This window comes from Nothoprocta perdicaria, unplaced genomic scaffold (assembly GCF_003342845.1).
Source record: "Nothoprocta perdicaria isolate Ctin4 unplaced genomic scaffold, notPer1 scaffold_30, whole genome shotgun sequence".
Lineage (NCBI taxonomy): Eukaryota > Metazoa > Chordata > Aves > Tinamiformes > Tinamidae > Nothoprocta > Nothoprocta perdicaria.
This window is the reverse complement of record NW_020455533.1, coordinates 342,430-354,759: the sequence shown is the minus strand read 5'-3', so window position 1 is coordinate 354,759 and position 12,330 is coordinate 342,430. Positions and strand designations below refer to the sequence as shown.

Sequence of the window (12,330 nt, the reverse complement as noted above, 5' to 3'; positions counted from 1 at the left end):
AAACAAAGTAAACTTTTTTCTTCAGCAGAGTCTCTATCATTGTCAAAAGATAGATTTCAAGCTTTTTGTAGAAACTGTAGAGTCAACAAAGTTACAAAGGAGATTTTTTTTTTCTTCAAAAAGCATTAAATACATGGCTGTCAGCATCTAAAACTACCACAGTAGCATAGTACCTCCTTGGAAGTCAAATACCCCCAGATCAGCACAGCAGGAGGACAAAGTGGGAGACTGCACAGTGTTTTTGAAATTGTTTTAGCTTCTGTCCTTTACAGTCACTCAGGCCTCCACAATTTGTGACACTTTTAAACAATTCCAACCATTCCAGTATGTAAAAAATAGTACTTTAACTGGACAGATTTATTTCAGTGACTAATTAGTATAGCCTGCAGAAGACTAATCTCCATAAAACAAAAAATGTGAAGGAACAGACCACTCACCAGCTCAGCAAAAGGAAGATGTTTCTCACTGCAGGAAGACACCCTCTGGCAGCAGCTGCTTTTATGCCCTTGATTTAAGGGCCTGGCTGCAGCAGCAGTAGATAATCTGCCCTAGCTCAGGTGCTGGGCTGCAGGTTTGATATAAAGGCCTTTGAGACTTCTAGGTGATATGTGGTATTTTATTTGTTTATTTTCTCTACTTCCTGTGTCTTTCTATGATATGTTTTCATTGCATTAAAACTGTGAGTATCTTTTTAAATAACTTCTGCTATTCTTGATCTATGTTATCCCAACACATCTTATTGCCAAGTGGCTGTTGTGGCATTTGTTTCAACACGTGAAAGATGAACCACCCCCATGAACAACACTTAGAGCAATCTGACAAGTACCTAACCATGTGAATGACACCGTAATGAATGCTGCAATATGTTATATATTGTCTGCAAGGACTTTTCAGTTATGCATTATCAGTGGAATTGTAGGTGTGAAGAACTTCTTTAGATTGCAAAGCCGAAATGTTATCAAGTAGCCAGAATGTTTTGGAGGAGAGAAATGCCTCTGAGATCCATAATTATATTTTCATTTCTCTTTCAATATTCTGCTGATGAAATATAACATACAACTTTTATACTATGTTGTTGTACAGAGATGTAATGACAATTGTATACTAAATAAACTTGTGTCACTGGGAAAACACTTTTTTTTTTTAATGGTGGGCTGGATAGAGGAAGAAGCAGTTAGGGAATCTAATATTGATTCAGTCATTTCATGTGAAGGAAAACAAAGTTTTCAGCCAAATCTTGACTTTATTCAAGCTTGTTACCTAGCATATATCACTGACTTTATCAAGCACATTTGCGTTTTACAGGTTGATGGAATTCTTTGCGCTATGACAAGTTAAAGATGTAGCAGTTGTGATTGTGAGTAGTGCACCAGAGGTGCTTAACTTTGGCAGGGAATTATACTAATTTAGGTAGATTAACTGAGAATTATACTAATTTAAGTAAATGTAATTTGTTTTGACCCATAGAGCTCTACTGCTAGTTTCCTCATTGCAGCTCATGCTTTCTTCTGTACTTGGTGGATGAGGATGATTGGAATTGGCCCTGCTATAGGTGCACCTCCCTCTCAGCAGGTAGAAAGGGGATGCACAGAGGTCTTACCATTCTGCAGCATGCCTTTTTCCTCTGCAGTGCCCAAGTGCACATGTAATGCTGCTCTTAGGAGACTTTTGGGGCATCAGCAATGTTAATTGGGAACAAACACAGGCATTCTTTATTAATTAATGCATTGCAATCGTAAATTGGTCTGCTGATGCAGTCCAGTGTGCCAGAGACCCTAAGTGTCTCAAAACCTTCTCATCCCTCAAGAATCATCAGTAGCATAGTGCAAGCTATTTATTTAAATCCCCAAGAAATGGCAATGTTTTCCATCACTTCTGTAATTAAGGAACTGCTTGAATTCCCCCTAATCTCATAATCCTGTGTCTTTTACAGCCAAGGTTTTCCTTCTAAACCTGCTGGATCTAGCCAGTAGGTCAGACTTAAGGACAAGCAGCTTTCGTGGCTTGGCTACATGTTATACTTGGCATGTTATTTTAAATGGGAAAAAACACAAAGATTAATGTAGTTGACAGACAGACAGATTAAATACTAATATCCACAAGATTATTTGAATTTCAGACCTTTACAAATATTTTATACTAAATAGAATGGTCTTACTACATGTTAAAGTCTATAAAGAACTTGGAAGGAGATTAGTAAAAGTACCAGATTACTGAAAATCCAACTACCTAGGGACCTACAGATTTTTTTTATTTTTATTATAATCATTTCAAGCTTTCCTTCCCCCTTACCCATTGCAAAGCTTTTGGTTGTCAGGCCAGCTGGCCCCATTCTTGAGAGATGTCAGTGCCACATTGTGATAAGTTTTTTATGTAAAGAAATACCAAAATGTTTGCATGTGTCTCTGTAAATGTGGAAGAAGCAGAGATGCGATGTCAGGATTTCGGTTAGACCAGTGGCAGTAACACAGATAAATTGAACTGATTAGTAATCCCTAGAAAGAGAAAAGGTAGGTTTTAATCTGCCATTGCAATAGCCATTGCAATGTGCAAGTACTGAGATTGTATTTGTACAAGGTAAGTTCCTATAGCATATGTTTACATTATTTCATGTTTTCTGAACTTTTATCCTGTATAGTCCATAAAAACTAGGTCTAACTGCAGGTATAAAGACAAGCAGCCTTGCTGAGTTCATTGCTATTTATGAGCTTGCAAATCAGTGTTGTATCTTGTAATTAGGGAAGAAATAGTATTAGAGCAGCACCTTGAGGTTGCCATTTAAATTGTGTGGTTAGGCCCCAGTGGGAGGCATTTGACTAACTCTGTTGAATGTAAAGTTATTATTTTCCTTCACTTTAAAAAAAACATTTGTCTGTATATTGTAAAAACCACAGCCCTACCCTGTGCAAACTGAACTCTGACATCGGAGAAAAACTCTGCTGGTCTGTAGGCCCCAGCAGGTGCAGCATTGTGCTGGGAAAATGCAGACATGGTAGCGTGTCTTGTGAAGCCAGGTCCCAATTCCCAATGGGTTCTGCTGTTGCTGAAGTGCCCCTGGCAGAGTAATACAAAATAAATCTGCAAGTGCAATCTGGAGGTCTTTGTTCAGTCCTTCTACCTAGGCACGCCCTTGGCAGGTTTGGGCAAGTGTCAGTATTCATCGTCCGTGGCAGCAAAGGTGGGTGAGCTCTGCTGAATGTAACGGCCTGGGAGGCCCCGAGACCTCTCACCCTGTCACTGTGCAGAGGCTCCTAGTTTCTCACTTTGACAAGGGTTTTGGAGGTTGGCTTTAAGTGCTTGGCCTAACTGAGCTGGAAGTTGATGTGGGGACTAGAAATGCTGGTCTTTGAGGAAGGGTAGCCAGGCAAATGCAGACAAAGCCCGTGGAGTCATGCACAGTGTGCAGGTCAAAACTTACACATTTTGTACAGGAGGGAAGGCAGTTCTGTCAGCCTTCTAGGAGAGTGTATTTCAGGCAGTAAGACTGCAAGACTGCATGTTTTTCCACAAATGTGAAGAATCTACAGTTTGCTGCTATGTGAAAAGAAGTGGAGTTGCAGTACAAATTCTGCTTTTGACTATTTCCAAGCTTTTTTTTTTTAATGTGTCTTTTATGTGTTTTATTTTTTTTAAAGGGTCTAACTCATTCTGGTCAAGATAAAAGCCAACTAAATTTGCAAAAATGGAGCCTGGTGCTCTAAAATCAGGAACTGGATTTGCCTCTGCGGAAGCAGAGTGGAGAGCAGCAGGATAATGAACTATGGCAGATGTGACATACATGCTAGGAGGACAAAGTGATCATGTAAGGACATGTGACCACTCAACATCAGTGGCTTGAAGGCCAGAGCAAGGCAGGAAAAGCTACAGATCCCCACAAAGCAAGAGACGAGCACTGTCCCTTAATTGCATAGTTCTATTCCACCACATGTCCAAATTCCCACCTGTATCCCAAGACAGATATATATATTGCTGTCTTTGGAGATCCACACATTATTAAGTAAAACCCAGTTCTTTCCATTATTGAGTGGAGATGAGAAGCAGTCCATGCAGTGTTACCATTTACTGAAATCACAAGGCAAATTTTATATAAAGTGCAAGACAAAACATGTTCATAGACACATAGACTGTTCAGCTGCCTTCCTCTATCACCCCCCTTCTCCTCCTGTCCCATCAGGTGGGCTAGCATAACCACCACTGCTTCTGCTTTCTACCTGGTAGCTCATATTACTAGAAAAACTTTTCTAAAAGTTTCTAAGCTAAGCTGACAGATTGATTTACCTACAATTGTTGTGACTGCTTTGAAACAGCAATAACTCCCACCTAGATGCAACAGCTTCTTTCCCTAGCTGCTCTCGTAGCATGTCCAAGTGATGGCTGCAGAAGTGTCTGATCAAAGCTTTGAAAAAATGTGTAAGCTTTAGTCAAAATATGAGAGACCACACCATATAGGGAAGGCTTATTTATTATTTATATGGTGCTGCAGATACGTATGACAACTTAAAGTTGGTCCTTGCCCAAAGGAGCTTACAGAGTCAGATTATACTAACCACAACAGCAGCATAGCTATAGCAGTGGAGGGCAGGGATACAGACAATTACCAGCCTTGGAAAAGGGAATCTCTGGTTTTTTTTTCCCCTACCTCAGTTGTGACTGCTGTGATCAGGAAATGCACAATCTGACACACCTGACTTGTGAACATTACAAGATATTCTAACCTATGTTCCCTGCAAATAGGTGTTACTAGTAAAATTATAAAATCATAGTCTATGTAGCCTCCATGAATGAAAATCATTAGACTATTAGACTAATAAAAAAAACCACACATTTTTGTTTTAATCTTTTCCACATGAAAAACACCTCATCTGGAACATGTAACCATTCTAATTGTGTGCTCGAGATTTTCCAAAGAGTAGCACAAGTGATTAGATACGTGTGAGAACAAGTACTGTACAGACACTTGATCTGGAAAACGGGGAAATGAGCAAATTCATCTATAGAGATATAAACCAGACCTTAGTAAAATGTTTAACATTTCCAAAACAGCCATTGATGCACCTATCAGCAAAGCAAGAGTAGTATCTTAGTTTTACAAGATGTCATTGTACAAAACATCTTTTTAAGTTTTGTTCTAAAAAAGTAGGTGTAAACCTTGGAATCTGTAGAATGTACTTACATTAGCAAAAGCAAAGAAGTAGCACAGATCAAGTTTACTGTACTTGACTAAATATATGGAAGTGATTTCAACTAGATTAAAAAAAAACAGATTTTAAAAAAAGGCCAAAATCCTAACAAATGGTCTGAAAGATGGACTGAGCAATTTAGAATACAGCATTAAAGCCCTCTGTAACTGCTGTTTCTTCTTCCTCGTCTCCCCCTGATTATGATTTTCTATCAAAAAGCACTTGAGTGTTGTATTATTATGTGCTAAAGTACATGTTTGTACTCTCGTAGTTAATTTACAGTTTTGGGAAAAATTATCTTTTATTAGCCTTTTAGTACTGTTTCCTGTATTACAGGATTTTTAGAAGTCATAGTGTTGAGTGAAATTAGCTCTTGGAAATAGCAGGATTTTACAACCTCCAAGACATCCTGGATTTCCTTCTTTGCTGGAAGCCATCAGCCTTTCTCCGGTAAGTGCATCACGCACCCCAGGTCCAGCTCCCCAGTAGCAAGGTCACGTTTGTAGCTGGTTGGTGGTACTGCTAAACCAGGTGATATCCAGCTTCTCAAATCCAGTTCTTAATAGATAGTTCTTAATGGTCCCACGTATAAAGGTTTACCAAAACAGTACCATGAGGAACAGATTATAGATGCAAACTACACATGTCAGGCTGGTCCTTAGTTTAGGCTCAGTTTATACAGTACAAAACAGCCTCAATTTCCACGCAAAAGACAACATGCTGCTTCTCCCAATAAACACTAAAACTCCTAGAAAGCACTGAAAACAGTGCATAGGCCATGTTTCCAGCACCATATTGAAGACAGCCTCTAAGCATAAGCTAAGCTTTTATTAGCTGTATGACAGGGACCTTCATTATTTCTCAACCATTTTATGTGAATAATTACATGTCCACATTGGCTTTTACTCTTTCAACTTAAATTTATATCCCAGAAAGCAAATATCCAAAATACTGCAAGATTAGGTCCCAAGTATTTTAGTGTGAATTTAGATTAACTCTCAAAAAAAGTAACAAGACAATTAAAATCTTAGTAGCCTTCATGCTTATTTCCAGCACAACAGTCCTCATAATCTACACATCTTCTGCATCTGTATGTGAGTACAATTCCCTTAGCTTCTCAAACTTTGGTCCCCACTCTTTAATGTCATCATAGATGATCTCGTCCAGTCCAGAGGAAGCCAGAGTACTGAGGCTGCCAGCAACAGAGCCCTCTCCTTCCACGCAAAAGATGTGCAGAGAGTCCTGGGGTAAAGCCTGGGGCTGACGGTCTGCACCTCTAACGGCATCAAACACGTACCAACCAAAGTCCCCACTCATCAAAGAGGTGGCTCTCGCAGCTGCTGCTCTTTGGGTCTGCTCCTGCACGCTCTGGGACACATCACTGAAAAAGTGACTCAGTTTTGCTGTCTTTCCTTTCTTCTTATAGAAGCAGTAGTCTGGACTTGTTTGGATAGACACCTGGAGCTCTGCCATGTTGTATGCGTCCTGGAGAGAGAAACCATTCGCCTTAAATTAGTAGGTTCTAAACTTTCATATTTTAGTGCATGAAAAGAGGGAAATTCTGAGGCAGCCTGTTTGGCCTGAACACCAGATCTAGAACTGGCTCCTTCAGCCAGCTCCACTGAGTACAAGAAAGTCAAAAACCATCCAGGAGATGAAAATGGCTGATGAACACCTCTGAAACCTGAATTATTACCCCTGGGTTCAACATTAAATAAACTAAATTTTGTAATTACAAGCTAAATCAGAATGATTGAAATGCCCCATTTTTTAAAATTCAGATCTTAATATTTTTTATTACACACTGGTACTGAAAATAGCAATAGAGATATGAGAACATGATTCAAAGGAGCAGGTTAGACAAATAGTTCTGCAAGTAGTCCAAACACCTACTGTGACTTCTGTTATAATTTGATCAGTCTGTAGAACAGTTGCTAAAATTACCTTCTGTGCAAGCGGTGTAATTGTAAAAGCCAAATAACACCTATCATACAAAATTGTTTCCCCCTAGTTTAAAAGAAAATATATATGTTTTCCCTGTTTCTCCTAGTGAGGAAATAGAGAGGAAATAGATATTAACAGTATCTGATAACTATTCTGTAGTTATCAGAAGGGCAACATCAGTCAGTAGAGCTACCAGTTCCATATGTGTTAATTGCATTAACTGATCATCAGCCCTTGATGACAGCTGAAAAAAAAGAACAGTTCTATCCTGTAGTGCCCCCCATCCCTGCTGCAGTCTGACAGTTACATCTCTGGCCATACCGATAGACAGAAAAAAGAAAAATGTTGGCAGGCTGTGTGAGACAGAACTCATTACAGCCAAAGTTATTTGCAGTGCTCCTGCTCCTGCTGTCATTCCGCACTTTCCAAAGGTTCCATTTATGCTCACACATGCGGAATTGCATGTAGCCCAGATAATCTTGGTGAGCCCTTTGCTACATTTCAGAGACAGAAAACCGTTCAACAAAAAAATACCACAACCCCGCAACCTAGAAGTCTTGTCAGTGACAGGACTGAACAACTTTGGGACGAGACTGTAACAAAGAAGAGCTTCCTATTTCCATTCTTCCAGAGACTAAGTACTATTTGCCATGGCTGGCACCAGACTGAAATGGGAGTTTATCCGAGTAAGGATCACCCCTTTAGTGCAATTCGCTGTTATTAGTGGCTCGCTACAACGATACAACCTGCCTTCTGGTTATATACATCATCACCTGGCAGTACAGAAACCCAGCACCTTCCTTGCCTCAGGCTTCAAAGCTTGTTTTTAATGCAACTAAGCACTAAACCATGTTAAGAAAATACACAAGAGTGCACTGATCTGCTACATTTTTTAATGTAGCCCATTTTCTGAGGCATATTATCTATTTATTTCAGACACAGAAACTTCTTAGTGACAGTCTATTGTAATGTAACAGCATGAGTCTTACTTGGTCTTGCTCCCCACCGCCTTCCTCATTGTAGTTGAGGATATTTTCTCTGATATCTTCCAAATCCTCATGACATGAAGGTACATGGTAAATTCCTCCATTTGGACCTTTGTAACTCTTCCAGTGACCCCACAAGAACATAGCACTAAGCAGAACTAAGCAGAACATAGGAGCAAAACTCAAACTCAAAACTCAAACCCATTGTGAAACAAATAAATCACGTCTACACAAAAGTACCGCGATATGGCTATGACAGCAGCTGTTCTACACCAGTGCTGCAGTACAGTTTGCAGTCTGAACTAGTAGGGCTGCAGTTTTGTGTTCAGTTTTGTGTTCAGTAAAACACTGTTTGATTTGCACTCATAGTCACGTAAGCTAGGAAAACTTCAGCAAAGTTCAGCTGATGCTATAAAGAAAGTAGAACTAAATCCTCAAAAAGTCAAATCAACGTGATCATTTGCAGCTACAGCACAGATGCATTTGTAATTGCAGATGCTCTTGATTTGAGCATCTACTTCCATTAAACATCAATGGAGTTATAAGCAAATATCAAAGACAACAGAAGAGGCCTTCACAGAGTACCTTGAAGTTATAGGCATAACAATTACTGAAGAACTGAATGACAAGTAATTTTCAGAAACCTAATTATTGTATTAGCTTGATCTTTTGTAATGTATTGATCTTTTTCAACAGAAAATGTATACAAAGATGTAGCACATAAATAACAATGAGGTGAAAGTAACAATATACAGAATTCTGTAATATATTATTACAGAAATATAAGACATGAAAACATGAGCAAAAGAGAAAGGGACTGCTTTTTACATGGTTTTCTTTTTTTTATTCAGCTAAATGCGTGTATCCACACAGTCAATTCATCATAAAACTACTATGAAACAATGAAAAAAGTCTGTTAACATAACAATCTCTTAGCAATTTTAAATAACTGAATCCAAAAGCTGCAAAACCAGTTAAGCTGCCCACCTTATTCGCTGTTCATATTTGCATAGCAAATATAATATGTAGCAGAACTGGATAAAGAAATGTTTTTTTCCAGGTACTCATAGTTTCAAGATAGTCTGCAACAACGACAAAGTCTATGGTCTTACTACAAGATATGAAGTGATTTATAAAATGCTATAAAAGTCAAGAAAAAAAAATCTATGCCCTTATACAGGTAAACTTTCATGAGATTAAAAAGGACTAAAAGATGGGATTGTTCATCAGTCGTGAGATTCTTCTCAGAGTAACTCTACACTTAAGTCTGAAAATAATGCAAGCCAAAAGCAGCTGTTGGGAGCTGTGACAAAACTGGTAAGACGCAAGAGACTGCATCTATTTGACCATTCACACAGTCCTATCACACATTGTATTTCTCCTAGAATGAAAAATCTGCTTCAAAATCGATAGTATTTTAAACAGTCCTTAACTGCTAGTAATTTATTTTCTTTCTACTCAATTGAATTTGCTTCCAGTTATGCATCTGGACAGTTTCTTAGCAATGAAGTGAAAATATGGAGAAAAAGAAGACTACAAAGACTTTCCACAGCTGATGACTCACTCAGCAATATCTGCAAATGGTGATGAGAAAAAGCTGATGAAGCAGACAGAGACCATGACCAAGAAGTGAATGAAGAGTTATGCCTCCATTAGGAAAAGGATTTGTCAGTAGAAAGATGACAACGATGAGTATTCAGGACAAGATGGAGAAATTAATTCACCAAAGGTAATATAAGATGTAGTTGCCATAGCTACCTAACAGTGCCAAAAAGCAAATGCAGATGGCAAACATGGAGCTAAAGCTCAGGCCTGCGTCCTTGTGAAAGATGGCCAGCGTGATTTCACAGTTGTGTCCCGCGTAGCCATCAGGACAGTCGCACCGGAACGTGGTTGGTGACTGGGAGACACAGGTACCGTAGTTGCAGGGCCTTTTAGCACATGCAGTGTACACACAGCGTCTGCCGCTGGCGTTCTCCACGATCATGTGTCCTGGAGGGCATCTAAAGAGACAACAGCAAAATGAAAAGAACTTTTCAGAGAAGTAAGCATGAAAGACTGCGTTTAAGACTTTAAACCAGCCTTTGATAGCGTTTTCTATACAGAATAACTGAAATATCTACTAGAAGTAAAAGCCCTTACATCATTGGTTTTCAAAATTCAAGTAGTTCCACTGGCTTCTGCAAGATTACCTGTATGAAAAATAGCTGAATTAAGATCACAAGCTGCAGTTCTGCCGGTGAGGGCAAAGCTATGCTATCTTCTGTATGTTTCCATCAGAGTAAATTTCCAGCTACTCAGTCACATTTAGAGCATTTAGGAAAAAAAATACATCTCTAAAATTCTCTGTGCATAGATAGTGCCAGCTAGCAATGCTTTGTAGGCACCTTTACCCTTAGTGTGGGATCACCAAGCATAGCTAACTTGCATTAGAACCAATGCATTGTCCTAACCTCAGCCCCAACCACACACCAGAACTCTCAGCTTAACGATGCAGTTCTTGTAATTCAACCTGAGTGGCCTGTAAGGGAAAAGAGGTCAGAGCTTAAGATGGTCTCAGCCAAACGCTGGCAAAAGAAAGTACATGTATGCTGCACAGCACGTGCTCCACGAAAGGCAGGCAGCCACGCTAGTGCTGCCCTCCTCTGAAGCTTGGGCACCATCTTTTCCTAGCTTTAAGTTTTTACAAATGGATTTGCTCCTAAACACTTTTCAGTTAAGACGGAGTCAAAATCATTACAGAATCTATGGAGATATGCTGATCTACATGGGCTAAGGGTAGTGCCTTAGAGCACAGCATTCCCTGGCTAACTCTGAAGCCAGTGCACCTATGGAGACATGTAGCTCCGTGTTTCACTGTAGTTCCACTGGTTGACAGGACTGCCCCAGCAGCCGTTGTGCTGTACACTTTGCATACATCCACCCTTCCTCATCTTAATCTGCTGGGTTCTGTGGTTTTAGTTCCACTAATTACCTGCATTCATGCATCATCCACAAATCAATACAAATAAATTCCTGGTTACAAGGGTTATTCCTACAAGCCTCTGAAGAGCAGCCTTCTTTCACTCCTTGGGCGCTTAGCACTGACACCAGCTCCTTCGTGTGAGTATCCAGAGGCAACCTGTAGTTATTAAATCTGACGTCCTTCATACATCCTGAGGTAAAAGACAAAGGAAGTTGTTTTAAACTCCGTTTAGCAAGAATGATCTGAAGTAGACATAAGATCTAGCATAACTTAAAGAAGGACAAAGACTGCTAAAATTCGAGTCTAGTACTGAATTTCCCTAAACTTTTATAGCATTGTGGGTTTTTTTTTTTTTTTTTTTTTTTGGCTGAATGTGTTCAAGTCTTGATCAATATTGTCAACATTTTCAGTAAGAACCTTCAGTCTACATTCTGAACAGTGAGATCAAGAATTCCTCACCTTGAAAACTCTGATTTTGACTGAACGGGTAGGTGTTTCCAAGGACCAAGCTGCTGGGGTCAATCACAATCTCTTTGTATACTCCTCTTGCTCTCAGAATTTCTCTCTTCCCACCTCCTTCATAAAGGCGAAGGGCAAATTCATTTTCAGTTCTCTCCAGTGTGATATGATGCCATTCACCATTATCAATGTTGTAGAAGGGGAGGCTTACAGAATAGTCTCCATCACCCAGATTATATGAGACCATTAAGAACCCCTGAACCACCTTGTGGATAATTAACAGGGTAGTAAGAAAGAAAAGAAAAAGTCACCACCTAGTATTTTCTATAGACCTGACACATTACTTGGACCAAAACTGGTACACAATCAACAACATTAAATAAAACATTGCTTTAAATTCAGGGTATATTTTTATTGCCCATACAAAAAATCACTGCAGTATACTATCAAGATACCTGTGGTGCTACTCAACCTAAATACTGGTAGCAATGTAACAGTCAGTGACAGGATGTAGCTCTTTCTGAGCAATTTTACCTGGCTTTTCTAATTACACAACAGATCTCTTGGACAAATTAATGAGATTCAAGTGGCTCAGGATCTGGTATATCAATCCTACCTTGGCAGCTCAATCCAACTTAGTTCAAGAGGTGATCCATACAATCATATGGGTCAGGATGAGGAGGATGCAATTTTCAGAAGCCTGTATCGCTAAAATTGCTACAAGCATCATTCTTAGCAGGGTCCTGACTAGACAGATAGAATGAGCCATTGCTGAATTGGACACCAGAGCAGACAG

The 12,330-nt window shown here is 39.4% G+C and overlaps 1 protein-coding gene across 1 annotated transcript in view; it reads right to left on the bottom strand.

Annotated features, from left to right (window-relative positions):
- Positions 1-6,065: 6,065 nt before the first annotated feature.
- Positions 6,066-12,330, bottom strand: part of LOC112949879 (neural-cadherin-like) — a 32,381-nt gene continuing 26,116 nt past the window's right edge. Inside the window, exons 28-32 of the mRNA XM_026042335.1 lie at positions 11,535-11,799; positions 11,085-11,265; positions 9,869-10,113; positions 8,114-8,268; positions 6,066-6,665 (exon numbers count right to left, since the gene is read on the bottom strand). Coding sequence (XP_025898120.1) covers positions 6,252-6,665; positions 8,114-8,268; positions 9,869-10,113; positions 11,085-11,265; positions 11,535-11,799 — 1,260 coding nt within the window. The 3' untranslated portion in view covers positions 6,066-6,251. The remainder of the gene's footprint in view (positions 6,666-8,113; positions 8,269-9,868; positions 10,114-11,084; positions 11,266-11,534; positions 11,800-12,330) is intronic.